This window comes from Syzygium oleosum, unplaced genomic scaffold, assembly GCF_021117445.2.
Source record: "Syzygium oleosum isolate NSW1041296 unplaced genomic scaffold, Sole_v2.1 Sole_v2.07, whole genome shotgun sequence".
NCBI lineage: Eukaryota > Viridiplantae > Streptophyta > Magnoliopsida > Myrtales > Myrtaceae > Syzygium > Syzygium oleosum.
In genome coordinates this window covers 9,031,616-9,050,143 of record NW_026607491.1, presented here as the reverse complement: position 1 = coordinate 9,050,143, position 18,528 = coordinate 9,031,616, and the positions used below count along the sequence as shown (strand labels likewise).

Here is an 18,528-nt window from a genome sequence, read left to right as displayed (position 1 = left end):
CACGAAATATTTATAAACTTTATGAAATAACTATTTAAGATAACAATAATATATTATAATATCAATTCCAATGAATTAGGATCAATCAAGGATATGCACAATCAAAGAGGATATTTGCATAATTAGAAGAGATATGGAAAATCTCCTCATTATATCTAGCATCCCCTCCAAATTAATGTGACATAGAAGAAGTTAATTGGAATTTGGAGAAAAGATGTAAAAACATCCGGATGGATGTGCCTTAGTAAAGGCGTTGGCAATCCAATTAACTGATGAAGTGCAGGCGAGAGAGAACAATGCCACGAAGCATGTGATATCATATAAAATGATAGCTTATTGTAATATATTTGATGCGCTCATGAGAAACATTATCACGTGATATTTGGATAGCACCTCGCTTGTCGCAGTAAATGATTATCCCACCAGTATGACGAACTCCCATGTCTTCTATAACCATTGCAATCCCAATAATTTTGATGTCATATTAGCAAAAGCACAATATCCTGCCTTCGTACTTGATCGAACGAAACAAGCTATTTGTTATTACACCATAAGATAAGCGGTAGCGTACAATGAAATGATGATCTATAGGGTTAATTCCCCAGTTAACTCTAACCTAGAGCGATTGCCCTCTCAATTATAATTCGATTTGATAGAGTTAAATTTACGAGCATTGATTCCGTGCAAATCAAATTGGACGTAAATAAGTGCATGCAATATTTATACTTGTAACCCATTAAAATATTATTATGGGCCGAAGACTTTCTTATTTGCTGAATAGATGGCCTTTTGAATTGACCAATATTTAAAAAAAATACATGAAAAAAAATATCCACTTGCACTCAAGCGAGACTAGTAAGCAACAGACAAAGGCCGGGTAGGTAGCTCTTGTTTGCTCCCATGCCTTCGCGTCTCAATTATTCAAAAGAGCGACCAAGACTAGAGGAATAATTTATTTGGCCAGAAATAATCGGATTGATTTGATGTCATGAATTATGTTAATCGTATGATAATGATATAGTGAGACTCACGTTAGGTCTCACAGACACAAAAAAAACAGGTAAGTGCATTGGAAGTCCTAAAACTTATTATTAAAGTACAGTTGAATCCTAAAATTTTCAAAAAGTGCAATTAAATCATAAAACTTATCGCAAAAATGCAATTGGGTTTTAAAACTTTCAAAAAGTGCAATCAAGTCCTAAAATCTCTCAAATTGGTCCAATCAAATTATTTCGTTGAGTGGCGGTGGATGAAAATAGGAGTCGGATCCTGGGACTTAAATAGCCAACTGTATTTTAAAAAAAAATTTCAGATAATTGTCCAGTATTCACATCATAGACTATATTCATTTTGCAAATTAATTTTCTCTAAACAAAGCTTCGGGAAGACTGTACCAAATAAAATTTACTTATTTTGTAAATGAGATCGAACGCCCATAGTTTAATGGGAGTTTGATACTTGACTAAGCGATGTATTTTCGTGCTACAATAACAGATACCCTTTTTTTTTTTCCGTGAAACCTAAAGAAAATCTCATTATTTTTTTTATCCCGTGATCGATATAATTCGTTAGATCAAATTTATTAAATTACTCTTCGATATATAAATATTCCTATAGCGGAACATTCGGATACTTTTTCAATACAGGCTCGATATGCAGGTCTAGGATTGGGCGAGTTAGCGATGAAATTGAGACCCCAAGCATGTGCGCAATCAAGAGCCAACTACCTGACCTTTGTCTCTTTCTCGGTAGACTTGCGAACTACCCGCCTTTTGTCTTTTTTCTCAAAGGTGAGGATGAATTCAAGTCATTTATGATTTTTTTTTTGCATGTATTGATCAATTGAAAAGGCCATAAATTAATTGGCGGGCATGAAAAGATAACTATATTATATATGAAATATGAGCAAAAAATCGTGTTGCACTGTTCCTTGCATTTCAAAGTTATCTTTTGTCAACGAATTGAGGGAAAATGATATAAATAATCTCTCACTTTTGCTCCAATGTGCAATATGATCCCTAAATTTTTAATTTGTTCAATATGATCTTTGAATTTTAACCGGATGTGCAACGGAAACAATAATAGAAAGAGAAGGCCGGCCACTTAAAGGCTTTGATGGGCCTTGGTGGGCTTTCCTGAAACTTGGGAGCTTGTGAGCTTTTTGTTGAAGCTCTCGTTGTGTTGACATCTAAATTCTCATTTACTAATTCATTATGTAAAAAATTAGACATTAACCTCGGCCCCTAGCAAAAATAACAGCATATAATCATTAGGAGCATATTTCAATTAATTGCATTTAATCGGACCGGTGCTAGATGGTTCTGAGCAAAACTTGAAAAGACTGAGCTTGCGAAGAGGACGCAAAATTCGGCCAGTTTATAAATTCACTAAGGAGGAAGGCCTTGATTGGCCTAATTTGAGCTTAACTTAGCCCATTAAAAGCTTAATTTGGAAAAGGCCTTGAATTAAAGTCCATTATATTAAAAGGCCGAAGTTTAAGCCCGTATGATTGACATTAAACCTAGGTTAAACATTGTAAATAAACAGCCTCATAACCTAGAGGTCGGCAATTTTATTCTCAGGACACATAGTGAGAAAAATACAAGAGCAAAACTGAGAGCTTGAGGAGAGTTCGGCCGAGCACCAAATGACCGAACCCCCCCCCTTCCGCGGCCAAGTCTTTGACCGTGCCCTTTGGTGAACGCCGTGCCTAATTGTCGTCCAACGTCGATGTTGCTGCCGATCCGGTGAGATCCCGCAACCGACGAAGCCACCTCCACCGAACTCCACCGCGACCTGCCATCCCACACCGAGCGACGACAAGGACCTGCTGTCCCATGACTGCATCGAGTCCTCACTGTGCCGACCCTAAGCGTCACCCACTGTTGAGGCAACATGAGCCACCGCCTGGACCGAAGAGCCCAGACGATGCTACCCCATCCTTCACTGCGATATCGGCCTCGCGGCTCCTGCATCGTCTTGCTGCACCATGACCAATTCCAGTCCGGGAGCCATCAAAACGACGAGCGTCCCTCTGCTGCGTTCAGATTTGCTGGTTCACCGTGAGCCCCTGTGGCCTGATCCTCACTGTGACAATGTCGGCCATTCTTGGCGCGAGCCACCTAAGACCACCGCCCGCCATTACCGTACACGAGCCGTCCATTGTTGGTTCAAATTTGGAAACAATATCTCTAAACTAGATAAGATTTTATTCAAACTAGATTCAAATATATTATTGCTTAATTTAGATGATATCGATATCTAATGTGCATGTGTCAAGCTGTTTACACCAAAAAGTGGAAAAAAACCATGGAAATAGGCATCGGGAGCTTTGGCGTCGGTGACTTACCGATAGTTCGCAACTTACCGATAGTGGGCGAGCAGAGGATTGACATCAGCAACTTACCGTTAGTTAAGCGTCAATAACAAAACTGCTTATGGATAAGAGTGGTTATTTGAACGTGGAGAGTGCCTAGAAAATAGGAAGATAATAACCACCGTTAGGAAGTTACTTTTTATTTAAAATTTAAAAGTTGTAAATGCTTGTACGAGATTATAAATATCCCAAGTTTGTATATTGTAAAGCCCCCCGAAATCAATAACAGAACTCACGTTCTTTATCAGTTTATCTTTCTTTTATCTTTACATTTCCTGCACTCGTACCTTTACATTGGCCAAGGCCATTATTTTCCTGCAATTTACAAGCTTTAATTCTTTAGGAGTAGTTCTAATTCTCAGATTCACGTCGCCGAGTCGTCCTCCGATATGAATCTTCATCCTTGGTGCTTCGTCGTCGAGTCAAATCCCGGCGTAGTACCGCCGCTCTTTCAAGCTTCGTCCTCGAGTCAAATTCCGTCGAAGTATGTTTCGATAGTACTTCCTAAGCTTTTCCGTCGAGTCAAACTCCGGTTTGGTTTAGGTTTGTACAATTCCACGTTGATTTTTATGATCGCTTGGATATTTCCTGTCAAATCACCACAGAACCCGTCCTTCAATTAAAAGCCGAAGATCCATTTTCGGTGTTTGTTTCCTTACGGATTAAATTACGGAGAAACAAATTGGCATGCCCGGTGGGACCAATGTGGCTGATTCGAGGAAATATGAAGGTACGTACTCAACTTGATCCTGACCATCCTGGTGGTGTTCTGGGTTATCATCTGCATAATTGGTGGAACAAGTAACGAGAAGGAGGTGTCAACATCCTGAAGTAATTACCGATGAGCAGAGAAAACAGTTGGAGACGAAAATTCGATCGTAATGGCTTCTATAAGGAGGATACAGAATTGGCCCAACCAACAAATGAGACTCCACAAATTGCAGTAGCAGATGATGTTGAGTCAAGTTCTACACCTTCTATGTTTGTGAATTCAAAACCGATGCGAAAGGATCAGGGGGCAGGATGGTCAACGACTTGTATGCTCTTCAAATGACAAAATATGAGGATTCGACTTTTGTCAAGTAGCAGAAAAGTTACCGATGCCAGGGGGCAGATTCAGCTTCTATCAAGTAGCAAAAGAGTTACGGGGCACCTAAAGGTCATTAGTTAAAAGAATCGAATGATTGATAAATCATTCAATTCTTTTAAGGGGGCATCTGTTTACACCAAAAAGTGGAAAAAAACCATGGAAATAGGCATCGGGAGCTTTGGCGTCGGTAACTTACCGATAGTTCGCAACTTACCAATAGTGGGTGAGCAGAGGATTGGCATCAGCAACTTACCGATAGTTAGGCGTCAATAACAAAACTGCTTATGGATTAGGGTGGTTATTTGAACGTGGAGAATGCCTAGAAAATAGGAAGATAATAACCACCGTTAAGAAGTTACTTTTTATTTAAAATTTAAAAGTTGTAAACGCTTGTACGAGATTATAAATATCCCAAGTTTGTATATTGTAAAGCCCCCCGCGAAATCAACAACAGAACTCACGTTCTTTATCAGTTTATCTTTCTTTTATCTTTACATTTCTTGCACTCGTACCTTTACATTGGCCAAGGCCATTATTTTCCTGCAATTTACAAGCTTTAATTCTTTAGGAGTAGTTCTAATTCTCATATTCACGTCGCCGAGTCGTCCTCCGATATGAATCTTCATCCTTGGTGCTTCGTCGTCGAGTCAAATCCCGGCGTAGTACCGTCGCTCTTTCAAGCTTCGTCCTCGAGTCAAATTCCGTCGAAGTATGTTTCGATAGTACTTCCTAAGCTTTTCCGTCGAGTCAAACTCCGGTTTGGTTTAGGTTTGTACAATTCCACGTTGATTTTTATGATCGCTTGGATATTTCTTGTCAAATCACCACAGAACTCGTCCTTCAATTGAAAGCCGAAGATCTATTTTCGGTGTTTGTTTCCTTACGGATTAAATTACGGAGAAACACAAGCATAGGTATATCCCAGTGAGGATTATTTCCTAATAAGCAACGCACACATAATCGGTAATTCAATCTCTAACCCTTGAGATAGGGTTATGAATTGCGCAGAAAAATCGATAACTTAATATTTAAGGCTTAAGATTAGATTATGGATTTTATTTGCTAGTAAATTTGAGTTGGGTGGATATTTTTTGAGATCTTCATGATTATCTTATCTGAGTTGATATTTCTCTGGTGCAATTTGGTGTTATCTCGTTTGTTTCGTTTCCTATTAAAAAAAACAGAAAAAATTGCATGTTAGGATAATATTTATCTAGTTGAGATGATTATCTGATAAAAAAAATAGGATTTAACTTAGATTATTTGCTATTTTAAATTGGATTATATTATGTCCTAGATAATTTATATTCATTAATTTTTAATCACGAATTTAATGAAAAATACAAAAAAAATCAGGACAGACTAGATTCTGAGATAACATTGCATGATTTAGATAATATCACATATTTAAAATAGTTTTCCAAGATAGGCCAGGATTGGGGTCAAATTATTTTTTAATCTAAATTGGATAACCATTCTTTCTAGATAGTTTATTTTAGGTATATATTAATTCCGAATTTAAATAAAAAATAAATAAAATATTATATCATGTCATATAGTTTGAATGTTAGGTAATTGCATGTCATATTTCGATAAAAAAATTTGCATATCATATAGTTCAGTCTTTAAATTTAAGATAAAAGAAAACCCCAAAAAATGCTTGATTGCTTTTCTTTCTTGCAATTTCTTTTCTTTTCTAATTGAGTGTTTATTTTATAGATTGCGCACCCGCGTGATTATCACTTGCATGTTAGTGGCTAGGTCTAAAATTAATCTAAGTTGTGAGCAAAATGTTTTTGAAAATAAAAGGGAAAAGGTACCGAAATGGCGTTAGAGTAATATAGCGTAATCAAATCTTCGGATCCATTTAATTTCTGGTTCATAGAAGTAAAGTACACTCCCACTTTACTTGAGTTTCTAATCGACCCACCAAAATAGATTAATGACGACTTCTAAATAAAAATGATTTGTATGTTAAATAATTTGAACCTAAGTTGCAAATTAGTATGGGTTTCGGAGAGTTGAGCTTGGTGCAAACTTATAAATCCATTTCTCTTAGAGGTGTGCAAACTGGACCGCCTAAACCAGGAGCCGTCCGGACTGGACTGAACCGGCCGGTTGGGTCCTGTTCCTGTGAGTGTAGGTAGTGGAACTAGTGTCCGAGCGGTCCGGTTCCCGGTTCCAAGGGGGTACCGGACCGAACCGAATCTAACCGGATCAACCGGACTGGACCGACTACATATACTTTTTTATTTGTTATGTTTTTAAAAAATTAGTAAAATGTGAACTAAACCCTAAGTGAACTTCATCGACACAAATTCATTGACAAAAATTAGCAAAATGTGAACTAACCCAAAGTGACTAATTCCATTGGACCGGATAGGACCACCAGTCCTAGGACCAAATGGTCTAGTTCCCGGTTCCTAATTTTGGGAACCGATCCTCCTGGTCCGGTTCCCGGTTCCACTTTGTGACCGGATCGGACCGAAAACCGATCACCCCTAACCTATATATATATATGGACTACAAGTATGAATATTGCTTACATTTATTTATATTTAATTAGATTAGCACATGGAGATAGTATTCGTAATTTGAACTCACGAATCAAAGATATAATCGAAGGAGGGACAAAGTGAGGAATATATCACCCTTCGCAAAAAAAAAAAAAGTGTTAGAACCTTTTCGAGCGCTTCGACAACGTGAACGACGAGGTTGAAGGTGCACAATTTATATCAATCCAAGCAAGCAAGACATCACATAGACAATAATTACGGGAAAGCGCGGGAAATAAGGAAAAAAAAAACTCAAAAAACACGAAAAACAAGAGTGACTCGTTCTTTGAAGCAAAAGACACTAATCTCCTGAACGAGGAAGAAAAGCGAGGACAAACATTTATTGAGACACCGAGCCCGTCATTTCTCTTTTGCCCCTCGATCGTTCGGGCGCGCCAGGGCGCCGCCATGGACTCCCGACGCCGTTGGTGGGTTGGAGCTCACTGACGCCTGCATCCCCCATACAGCTAGCAGAGGCCATTATCATGGGTAGATATGTCAAATGAGTCATAAATTCATTTTTTAATCCAGTCATAAATGGGTTAAAAAATAGATTAGTTATATTCACTAAATGGATCATAAATGGATATAATATAATATGAGTGGTAAATAGATCATAAATGAGTCTTAAATGGATCATAAATAGATTTACAACTTATTTAAATTTAACTCATCTCTTTTCACTACAAAAAAACAAGGATTTAGCCACGGAAAATTAGCGATGAAAAATTTTTCGTCACTAATTTCCGAAGAAAAAAAAATTCGTCGCAAATTAGCGACGGAAAAAAAATTCGTCGCTAATTAGCGATGGAATTTGCGACGAAAAATAATTCGTCGCTAATTTGCGACGGAAAACAAATTCGTCGCTAATTAGTGACGGAATTTACATCTAATATTTTTTTGTCGCAAATTAGCAACGGAATTTGCGACGAAAAAAAATTCGTCGCTAATTTGCGACGGAAAACAAATTCGTCGCTAATTAGTGACGGAATTTACATCTAATATTTTTTTGTCGCAAATTAGCAACGGAATTTGCTACGAAAATTAAATTCGTCGCTAATTTGCGACGGAATTTGCCACGAAAATTAAATTCGTCGTTAATTTGCGATGTAAAAAAATTTCGTCGCTATTTGTGACAGAATGTGTGACGAAAAGTAATTCGTCCCTAATTTGCGACGGAATTTGCGACGAAAAATAATTGTCGTGGCATTTTCATCGCAAAATTCGTCGCTAATTAGCGACCAATCACATTCGTCGCTGAATTTTTATTTGCTGATTTTTTAATATAATAGGCTCGTCGCTAATTAGCGACAAACGATATTCGTTGCTAAATTCGTCACTAAATTAGCGACTTTCGTCGCTAAATTCGTCGCTAACTGTAATCTACCCACCCCCAATTTCTCTCTCTCTCGCTGTTGTTTCCTCATATCCTCCAACGCTATTCTCCCTCCCTCTCCCTCTTTCGTTTCTCTCGATAAATCTCTCCGTGCGTGCGCAAATCAGTCTCGATAAAGCTTTTCTGCCGGTAAGTGTCGTGACTAATTTCGTGGCTAATTAGTGACGAAGACAGTTCGTTGCAAAACTATTCGTCGATAATTCTATTCGTCGGTAATTTTGAATTTTTTAATTTTTTTGACTTTTTTTTTCCTATTTTCTTCCCCCACGGTCGCAGGTCCAGCGACCGGCGAGAGGGTGAGGCCGGCAAGGTTACCTCGCCGGCCATAGGCGAGGCCGCTGGACCTCGCCGTCGTCACCTCGCCGGCCATAGGCGAGGCCGCTGAACCTCGCCGTCGTCACAGATCCACAGATCTGGGCGACGGCGAGGTCCAGCGGCGGCCATGGCGAGGCCGCTTGACCTCGCCATGGCCGTCGCTCGCCGTCACCCAGATCTGGGGTGACGGCGAGGTCGAGCAGCCATGGCGAGGCTGCTTGACCTCACCCTTGCCCTCGCCAGTGCCGGCGAGGGCCAGCCTGGCCCATGGCTGGCGAGGTCGAACTCGCCGGCCTCAGCTAGACGCCGGTCGCCGGTTCGGCGACCAAATATAGGGAAAAAAATTCGAAAAAAAAAATTTATTATGTAATTTTTCTTTTTTTTTTTTGTACGTGTCCATTTGAAGATCTCGCAATTCAAGTGAACATTGCAATTCTCATCAAATTGACCACATTATACTATAAAGATTTCAGTCAATTCTCATCAAATTGACCACGTTGCAATCCACGTAAGTCTTCTTGACATGGTAATTTTTGCATTTTTTTCAATTTCAAAGTAATTGTTTCGTCAAAAACACAATTTTAATTTTTAGAATTTTATGGTTTTAATTAAGAATATTAAACAGTAGAACAATAGATATGATATTTTTAATATTTTATGAGATTTTTTAATTTTTATACAGACACAATGCAAAAAGACAGGGGTTGGATGTATAATAAGAACTTATCTGGACGTTGAGGATTGACCGATGAGTTTTGTATTGGGTTGGAACTGTTTTTGGACTTTGCTAGTAGTAAATTTGAGTTCATGGATGAAAATAAGTTAAGGTGTCCGTGTAAAAAGTGCAGTAATGGTAAATTTCAATTGTATGATAAAGTTAAAGAACATATTTGTAGATTTGGATTTACTCCGAATTACTATAATTGGACTTGCCATGGTAAACAATTTATATCTGATGAAGGATATCGAAGAAGTGATTAATTTTTAGTTAGGGAAAAATGTAGATATTATAACCAATTGAACCCATACTAGAGGATGGTGATTGATGCAGGTGGTCAGAATTTTGTTTTAGAATCGAACCATGCAAGTACTAGTTTTACTTCTACACTTGAACAAGTGGGTACTAGTCATGCATCACAATTGGATGAGATAGGAGTAACATGTTTTGATGAGAATGTGTGTAATGGAACTTTTCCATCTAATCAGTTCTAGGAAGTGTTGAAAGCAGCAGATGAACCTTTATGGGCAGGTTGTGACAACCACATTAAGTTATCAGCGACAGCAAGACTGTTAAATATCAAGGCAGAGCATAATGTGTTTGAGAATTGCTTTAACTCTTTTGTTGACGTAATGTGGGAAACAATGTCTCGTGATAACATCATGCCAAATGATTTTTACGATATGAAGAAGCTAGTGGATAATTTAGGTCTTCCAGTTGTAAGGATTGATGTATGTAGTAGGGGTTGTATGTTATATTGGAGAAATGACGAAAATACAGAATCTTGCAAATTTTGTAGCCAACCTAAGTACAAGATTAACAGGAGGCAGGGTCGTAGTCAGAAGCGTAGACCATGCAAGCAAATGTTTTATCTGCCCTTAATCCCCAGTTTGCAAAGGCTTTATGCGTCTCAAGGCACTGTTGAACATATGACTTGGCATGCAAATCATGAAACAGAGAAGGGTCTAATATGTCATCCTTCATATGCAGAGGCATGAAAATATTTTGATAGAACATACCCTGAGTTTGCGATAGAGCCTCGAAACATCAGGTTAGGTCTATGTGTTGATGGATTTGCCCCATTTGGGAAATTAGGAAAAAAGTTATTCATGTTGGCTAGTTATCTTAACTCCGTACAATCTTCCACCCGGTATGTGCATGAAGACACCTTATATGTTTTTGACATTGATCGTGACTGGCCCGTAAAATCCGAAAAAGTTGATAGATGTTTATATGCAACCATTGATTGAAGAGTTACAACGACTATGTGATGAAGGTGTCCTTACGTATGATGTTTCTGCTGATCAAACATTTGTAATGAAGGCTGCTTTTATTTGGATGATAAATTACTTTTCAGCTTATGGAATATTATCTGGATGGAGTACAGCTGAGATCTTAGGATGTCCGATATGTTTGGAGAGATTGAAGTCATTCAGATTAAAACATGGTAAGAAGGCCAGCTATTTTGACTGTCACAGATAATTTTTGTCGATAAGTCATACATTTAGAAGGAATAAGAAAGAGTTCATGAAGAATAAGATTGAAAGAACACCTCCACCGTTGAGGTTGACCGGTGATTAAATTTAGGAAAGAGTGCATGACTTTCCAATTGTTGTTGAAAATCCTCATGGCACAACTATTGGGTACGGAAGTACACATAAGTGGATCAAACGCAGTATATTTTGGGATCTACCATATTGGAAGGTCCATCTTTTTCATCATAATCTTGACGTCATGCTCATTCGACAATGTCATAAATACTATGATGGATGTCACTGGAAAAATAAAAGACAGCTTGAATACAAGAAAAGATATGAGAGATATTTGTGATCGGCCAATACTAGATGTGGATGCAAGCAGCAGGGGACCAAAATCAAAAGCAGTTTATACATTGGACAAGGAGCAAAGACGGGATGTTTGTCAATGGTTGAAATCTGTGCGGTTTCCTGATGGATATGCTTTGAACCTTGAGAGATATGTTGATTTGAATGAATGCAAGTTGACAGGCTTAAAGAGTCATGATTGTCACATATTTATGGAAAGACTAATTCCAATAGCTTTCAAGGAACTTCTACCAAATTTTGTATGGGACGCCATTACAGAATTAAGTAATTTCCTTCATGATATTTGTTCAACAGTATTAAAAGCATCACACATGGAGAAACTAGAGAGAGATATTCCAATTATTCTTTGCATCTTAGAAAGAATATTTCCTTTATCGTTTTATGATTCAATGGAGCATCTCTTAGTTCACTTGCTTTATGAGGCCAAAGTTGCAGGTCCCGTCCAATTTCGATGGATGTATCCATTTGAGAGGTAATTTTTTTTTAATATATTCCAAATTACTTTATTGTATATTATGTTATGATAAACTTCTTTCTATTGCAACTAGGTTCTTATATCATTTGAAGAAAAAAGTGAAGAATAAGGCATGTATTGAAGCTTTAATTTGTAATGCATATATTGTGGAAGAAGTGACAACATTTGCATCATACTATTTTGAGCCGCACGTGCAATGCAAGAGGTGGAGAGCAGGAAGAAATGATGAGGGCCACATTGATCCCAATTGCAAATCATTCTCTATTTTCAATTATCTTGATCAACCAAGCGGCCCATATAAGTTTCGTTACTTAACAGGCGAAGAATTGCAGGCAGCCCATACATATATTTTACTGAACTGTCCAGAAGTGGAGCCATACTTCGAGTAAGTGTACATTTGCAAATATATGTATTGTGTGTCAAACATTTGCTAATATATAAATGGTATTTGTTAATAGGATTTTTCAAACTTCAATGTATGAATTACCACCAAATGAGTTTGACCGTTTGTGCGATAAAGAATTTGCAGCATGGTTCAAAACATATGTAAGTTGCCTATGGACCAAAATCAAGTTATTAATATTTTATACATAATTTATTAAAATATATATTGTTGACTTTGCGTGTGTGACCTTAGGTTCACAGTAATCATAATCAAGTTGAAGAGCAATGATTGCTATATCATCTGTCATGGGGTCCAAAGTCAAGAGTACGAAACTGGCAAGCATATTTCATAAACGAGTATAATTTTCGCACTCAAGAATATGGAATGGGAAAAGCCATAATAAATAGTGGTGTGTGTGTTCTGTAATCCAATGGCGACAGTTCAAAAGATGATTTTTATGGCTTGTTGGATGAAATCATAGATATAGAGTACCATGACCATTAATGCGGGTTGTGTTATTTAAGTGCATGTGGTTCGACCCCGTCAAAGGAATGAAGGTGCATACGAAGTTTAATTTGGTTGAAATAAATCACAAGAAAATGTATATGAAATATGAACCATTTGTCTTGGCACATAATTACACTATTTTGAGATATTTTATTAATTATGTGTAATTATTATTATTATTGCGACATGTGTGTTATTGTTGTTGTCATAATTATTGTTGTTGTTATTATTATTATTATCATTATTATTATTATTATTATTATTATTTATTTGACGAATTGTTAATATGAAAGGTCGATGCTAATTTCGTCGCTAATTGACAACAAACATAATTTCGTCGCAAAATTAGCAACGACATTGGCGACAATTTTTATTTGCTTAATTTTTAATATAATAGGTCGTCTCCAATTTCGTCGCTAATTTCATCGCAAAATTACATTACAAAAAAATAAGGATTTAGCCACGGAACATTAGCGAAGAACGCCAATTCGTCGCTAATATGTGACGGAAATAGCAACGAACGCAAATCGGTCGCTAATTTTCGACGGAAATAGCAACGAAAATAACTTTTGCAGACCCACCCATGGGTACCTCAGTTGGTTAAGGCATACTTGAGATTGTGTGGTTAGGCGCACTGGTCCAGGTTCGATTCCCTAGCTGAGCACTTGTGATTTAAGTGGGTGGGTTGCTGTGCTAGTCTCCCCCGAGGAATAGTCGAGGTGCGCGCAAGCTGGCCCGGACACCTTGGTTACCCAAAAAAAAATTAAATAAATAACTTTTGCAGCATGAACGCGACTATTTTTATAGTTCGTTGCTAATTCCGTCGCTAATTTGCGATGGAAATAGCGACGAAAGTAACTTTCGTGGCATGTTCCCGACTATTTTATTTTCGCCGCTAATTCCGTCGCTAATTAGCGACGGATTTAGCGACGAAATTAACTTTCACGGCACTTGTGCTATTGTTTTTAAAATACATTGCTAAATCTGTCGTTAATTAGCGATAGATTTAGCAACGAAATTAACTTTCGTGGCACTTTCGCAACTGTTTTTAAAATCCGTCGCTAATTAGCGACGGAATTAGCGACGAAATAAACTTTCCCGGCACTTTCCCTACTATTTTTAAAATTCGTCGCTAATTAGCAACGGATTTAACGACGAAATTAACTTTCGCTACTATTTTTTTTAATCCATCGCTAATTAGCGACGAATTGAAATTCGTCGCTAATTAGTGACTGATTTAGTAATGAAATTAACTTAAAAATACTATTTGTGAAATCCGTCGCTAATTAGCGACGGATTTAGCGACGAAATTAACTTAAAAAAACTATTTTTAAAATCCGTCGCTAAATCTGCTAATTAGCGACGGATTTAGCGACGAAATTAAGTTTCGCGGCACTTGCTCTACTATTTTTAAAATCCATCGCTAATTAGCGACGGATTAAAATACGTCACTAATTGGCGACGAAATTAACTTTCGCGGCATTAAGCTCTACTATTTTCAAAATCCGTTAGTAATTTCGTCGCTAATTAGCGACGGATTTAGCGACGAAATTAACTTTCGCAGCACTGGCGCTACTATTTTCAAAATCCGTTGCTAATTAGCGATGGATTTAGCGATGAAATTTTAAAATCCGTCGCTAATTAGCGATGGATTTAGCGACGAAATTAAACTTTCGCGAAAATCCATCGCTAATTTCCGAAACGGCGTCGTCTTGATTTGGGGGTACAATTAGGGCTTTCTCTCGCCGTGCTCTCTCTGTCGATCGATTCTTGTTCAAAACAGAGTAGGGCTCTCTCTCTCTCTCGATCTCTCGACGGTTCCTCCGACGATTTGGCGTTCTCTTTCTTCAGATTTGGCATTCTTCGGCGCGATTTTTTGTTTGAGACAGGAACCCCTTCAGCGGATGCTCGTCCGAGAGGAACCTGAAGCGCTTGTGCTCGGACGGTCACGGACCGTCACTGTCATCCGAGAGTTTCGGATCTGAGGAGGATCGTCGTCGTCCGAGAGTTTTAGAGGAGGTAGTTCGCATGAATTTTTTGCACTTTTTGTCTCGGGCTAGCGCTGTTTCGGATTGTTTGGTTTCCGTTTCGGTTTCGGTTTGCTGCTTTTCGGCTTGTTCGGATTGGGTCTGCTGGATTGTTCGGTTTCGGTTTGTTTGCTGCTGCTCGGCTTGTTCGGATTAGGTCTGCTGGATTGTTTGGTTTTGGTTTCGATTTGGCGAACTTGGCACTTAGATTGACGAACTCAGAATGGTCTGAAATTTGGTCGGTTGTGTGAAAACGGGCCGCTGATGAATACTCACCGCTTTGCGGTGATGAACGTCGTTTTTTAGCGTTTCGAAGTCGTTTAGATAGGTTTTCGAGCACAAATACATTCTGTTTAGTGCAATTTTTTTTTTCTGAGCACAAATACATTCTGCTGATTGTTCTTTATGTTTATATTATATAAAGAATGCTTGTCATCCTTAAAATCTGCTGATGGTATGCTCACCATGTTCTATAATGGGTTCATGAGTTCGTCCGGACAAATAGCATATTGTATGAATAACTTGAATTTTCAAGGGTGAATGTGAGATTGTGTTGAAACTTTCGTAGGTTGCATCTGATATCAATCCATGAGACCATAAAAACTCCGCCCGTGAGTTGAAATCAGTGTTGAACTCAAGAAGCAGATTTCCTATCTTTAGTGAGCATGAGATTTGTTCATCTCAGTAGGTATCAATCTATGAATGTGAGATGCTAATTCAAGTTTGCAGATTTTTCAGTCTAACTCACAGCAATTCCCTTCAATTTGAACAACTTGGACTGCACGATGAGCATTGCAAGTTGTGGAACATAGTGACCTGGTAAGAGTGAAAGTAGATAGATGTTAAAATTCTGCATTCATTGAGCTTCCAATTCATTCAACCATGCAAATCGGTGTTCACAAAATCTTAATAACTAGTTCACCTGCATAGCTCTCTCCTGTGACGAATAAATCTCTCTCCTTGTATTCCGGGAATTCTTCGAACCAGTTGAGGAGGAATGCGAGATTGTTTCTTGCTGAAATGTGGAAGCATTGTTTAGCTGGTACTAGATTACATCTGTAGATCGTTGCTGCACTTTAATTTATTAAAAATATATTGCAATTTGCAAGGAAAAGAACCTATCATCGTGTCGTCGACAGAGTTATAATAAGAAGTATTGACAGAGTAGGAGAAACCAACTCCTGCAGGAGATTCTAGGTACAACATGTTTGCTTCTGCAAATAAATAGAAAAATGCAAGAATTAGCCAAGTACGAAATCCTCGATGTAGCGAGTGTAAGCAATCTCACATTCACTCTTGCACGAAATCTGCTTGTCATCCTTGAAAATCAGCTGATGACTAACTTGAATTTTTCGGTTTACCCGCAATACAGTATGTATATCAACAAGAACAGCATGAACATTAACATCACATCAACCTTGGTTCGGCCTTGTTCGAAGAGCCTGTTCGCATCAACAAGAATAGCTTTCTAATGTTCATTAATTCTCCTGTTTTCTTCTTACATAGTAATCACCAGAAAGTGCTTCACTTCACTAGCTTTTTTAATGTTTTTGTAGACAGGGGTAACAACTGTTATTTGTGGCAAAAAAGATCTAAAGAAGCTCGTAGACATTTCCGGACAGCTTGCTATTTATCTAGACGCTATAGTAAGTTTGTTTCGTTTTCTCAAATTTAACTCTTGCTCTCTAAAACAAAATGGTAAGCTTCATGATGTACGTCATTATGTGTTCATGTTTTTTAAGATATTTGTCTAACCTTCCTACTTGTCGGTATAAACGTGGAGGTCACATGCATGGTGCAGTTTCACAAAGAAGAGCAGCACCTTCCCCTTCCCCGTTCCCGTCCCTTTCCTCTTCCCCTGCCATTTCATGTTTCCCTCAACTACTACATGCTAATGGACAACATGGACACATTGGCCCTTCCTCTGACCCTCAAGAACATATTAGGGGACAATTTGGAAACATGCGAACTGAATCTACTCCAGTTCCATGTCCTTCGGTTCCACCTTCTTCTTCAGTCCAACACTTGAATGATGAGGGAAACACAGGTGAAGAAGATAGCCGATTCATAATATGCCCATATGGAGATTCGTAAGTGCTTCATTTTTTTTAATTATGTGTTATTTAGGGTTTTAGATTTCAGTCAACTGAATTGTCCATGTTGCAAATTATCCGTATGCTTCATTGTTTCATTGTCCATATCGTTCTTTCTAACCTGTTTGCAGATTCACGGATGCTACGTATGTTGTGAGGCAACTTAATAAAATAGTCAATAACTCTTGGAGGGGGCAGTATATTAGTTACAGCAGCGCTCCAAAAGAAGTAAAGGGTTTGTGGTGGAATGAGTTCAAGGTAAGTTTTGTTCTTGTAGGTGTTTCTAGTGGCCGTGTTAAGGAAGTCCCACATTAAGTAGTAATGGATATGAACTTTAGAAAATCCATTGCCGAATTGTCTGGTGCATGATAATGGCCATGTGACCCTCATAATAACTTTCAATTGTTTTTCTATTGATGCAGCGGAAGTTCGGGTGGGATGAAATGGAAGAGGATGAAGTTAAAAGAATTTTTAAGAAGAAAGCCGGTGATCACATACGAAATGTGATGAATAAAGCAAATATAAGTCAAGTAAAGCCAGATTTTATTACGGGTGACAATTGGACCGAAATTAAGAGAACTTGGGAAATTGAAAAGAATAAGCAAATGAGTGAATAGAATAAGAAGAATCGAGCTTCTAGTTCTAGTGAAGGGTCTGTCACATATGGTGAGGGCTCTATCAACGTCGAGGAGCATAGAAAAAGAACGGTAAGTCTGTTGAACATGTTGTAAGTTAATTTAATTCAATTACTCATTTATGTTTATATTTTGTAGGCAGATGAATTGGGGACGGAACCGACATATACAGTTACATTTGAACGCACATTTCAAAAAAAAGATAAGACATGGATTGTTGATTGAGCAAAAGCTATTAAGATACGTAAGTTTATGGAAACTAGAATGAAAATCATGAATGCTTTTAATATTTATGGTAGTTATATATATGAAGTTTTATTTTTATAGATATTGTTAATGCAGGAAAAATATGATGAGCTTTTAATGAGTAGTGCTAGTGATAGTGGTAGTGGTGGTGATGGTGTTGCTGCGTCTGAGCTATCAGTTGATAGTATGACATTATGGGTGGAGGCATCGGGTGGGATGAAAAGAGGAAAAATATTTGGGATGAGATCCTTGTCAAGGGTATACACAAAGCAGGCTGCTGCAACTTTATCCTCCAATGCGGCTATTTTGAGGAGGACACGACTTGAGGAGCAAATGCCCCAATAATTGAGCCAACTGAAATATTTACTTGTAGAGAAGGATAAAGAAATAAGAGTGGTCAAACAACAAATGCAATTGATCTTGCGACACCTCAACCTTGATCACGATGTGGTTCCTCCTGTACCTCCGACTAATCCAATAGGTGATGGGCACAATGATGAGCGACATGATGATGATGACATTGCTGCTGATGATGATGATTTTCTTTGTCCTTTCTAGTTAAAATTTCCATTTTTAAGCACTAAATTTTGAGCACTATGTATTTTATCATCATTTCATTATGTATTTAAGCACTAAATTTTGATGTTATTAAGTGCTTAATCATTGTTAAATATAAATTCTAGAAATTAATTTTGCTGTTAATTATATTTAAATTCGAAATCGTCCCTAAACAACATTCGTCGTTGACTTCGTCGCTAAATTTGTTCCGGAACAATGTTCGTGGCAAAAGTAAAAAATTTTCGTGGCAAATTAGCGACGAATTTTGCCACGAAAAATTAGCGACGAATTTTGCCACGAATAATTAG

The 18,528-nt window shown here is 38.0% G+C and overlaps 2 protein-coding genes across 5 annotated transcripts; one reads left to right on the top strand and one right to left on the bottom strand.

Annotated features, from left to right (window-relative positions):
* Nucleotides 1-15,126: 15,126 nt before the first annotated feature.
* LOC115673665 (serine carboxypeptidase-like 45) lies at nt 15,127-15,899 on the bottom strand. Its single transcript, XM_056313363.1, has 4 exons — nt 15,807-15,899; nt 15,611-15,703; nt 15,437-15,504; nt 15,127-15,342 (listed from the first exon to the last, which is right to left on the bottom strand). Exons 1-4 carry the CDS (start codon nt 15,892-15,894, stop codon nt 15,127-15,129), a joined length of 465 nt encoding a protein of 154 aa, XP_056169338.1. The 5' UTR covers nt 15,895-15,899.
* A 140-nt stretch (nt 15,900-16,039) lies between these two features.
* LOC115673296 (uncharacterized) lies at nt 16,040-18,205 on the top strand. Of its 4 annotated transcripts, XM_030595424.2 has the most exons (4): nt 16,328-16,778; nt 16,913-17,039; nt 17,204-17,488; nt 17,555-17,647. In XM_030595424.2, the coding sequence occupies exons 1-3, from the start codon at nt 16,384-16,386 to the stop codon at nt 17,396-17,398; spliced, it is 717 nt and encodes a 238-aa protein (XP_030451284.2). In that variant the 5' UTR covers nt 16,328-16,383; the 3' UTR covers nt 17,399-17,488; nt 17,555-17,647. The 4 variants fall into 4 exon arrangements, with proteins under 4 accessions (XP_056168950.1, XP_056168949.1, XP_056168951.1 ...); XM_056312975.1 differs by lacking the exon at nt 17,204-17,488 and having other exon boundaries at nt 16,040-16,778; XM_056312974.1 differs by lacking the exon at nt 17,204-17,488 and having other exon boundaries at nt 16,040-16,778; nt 16,913-17,043; nt 17,559-17,647.
* The last annotated feature ends 323 nt before the right edge of the window (nt 18,206-18,528 follow it).

Bases quoted from the DNA above. Each gene is read 5' to 3' on its own strand.
- LOC115673296 (XM_030595424.2), top strand. From the start codon at position 16,384: ATGGTAAGCTTCATGATGTACGTCATTATGTGTTCATGTTTTTTAAGA. The intron at 16,779-16,912 runs GTAAGTGCTTCA...ACCTGTTTGCAG, and splicing joins ATATGCCCATATGGAGATTC to ATTCACGGATGCTACGTATG. The intron at 17,040-17,203 runs GTAAGTTTTGTT...CTATTGATGCAG, and splicing joins TGTGGTGGAATGAGTTCAAG to CGGAAGTTCGGGTGGGATGA.
- LOC115673665 (XM_056313363.1), bottom strand. From the start codon at position 15,894: ATGTTGTACCTAGAATCTCCTGCAGGAGTTGGTTTCTCCTACTCTGTC. The intron at 15,704-15,806 runs GTTCTTTTCCTT...TCCACATTTCAG, and splicing joins TGTCGACGACACGATGATAG to CAAGAAACAATCTCGCATTC. The intron at 15,505-15,610 runs GTGAACTAGTTA...CACTCTTACCAG, and splicing joins CACAGGAGAGAGCTATGCAG to GTCACTATGTTCCACAACTT.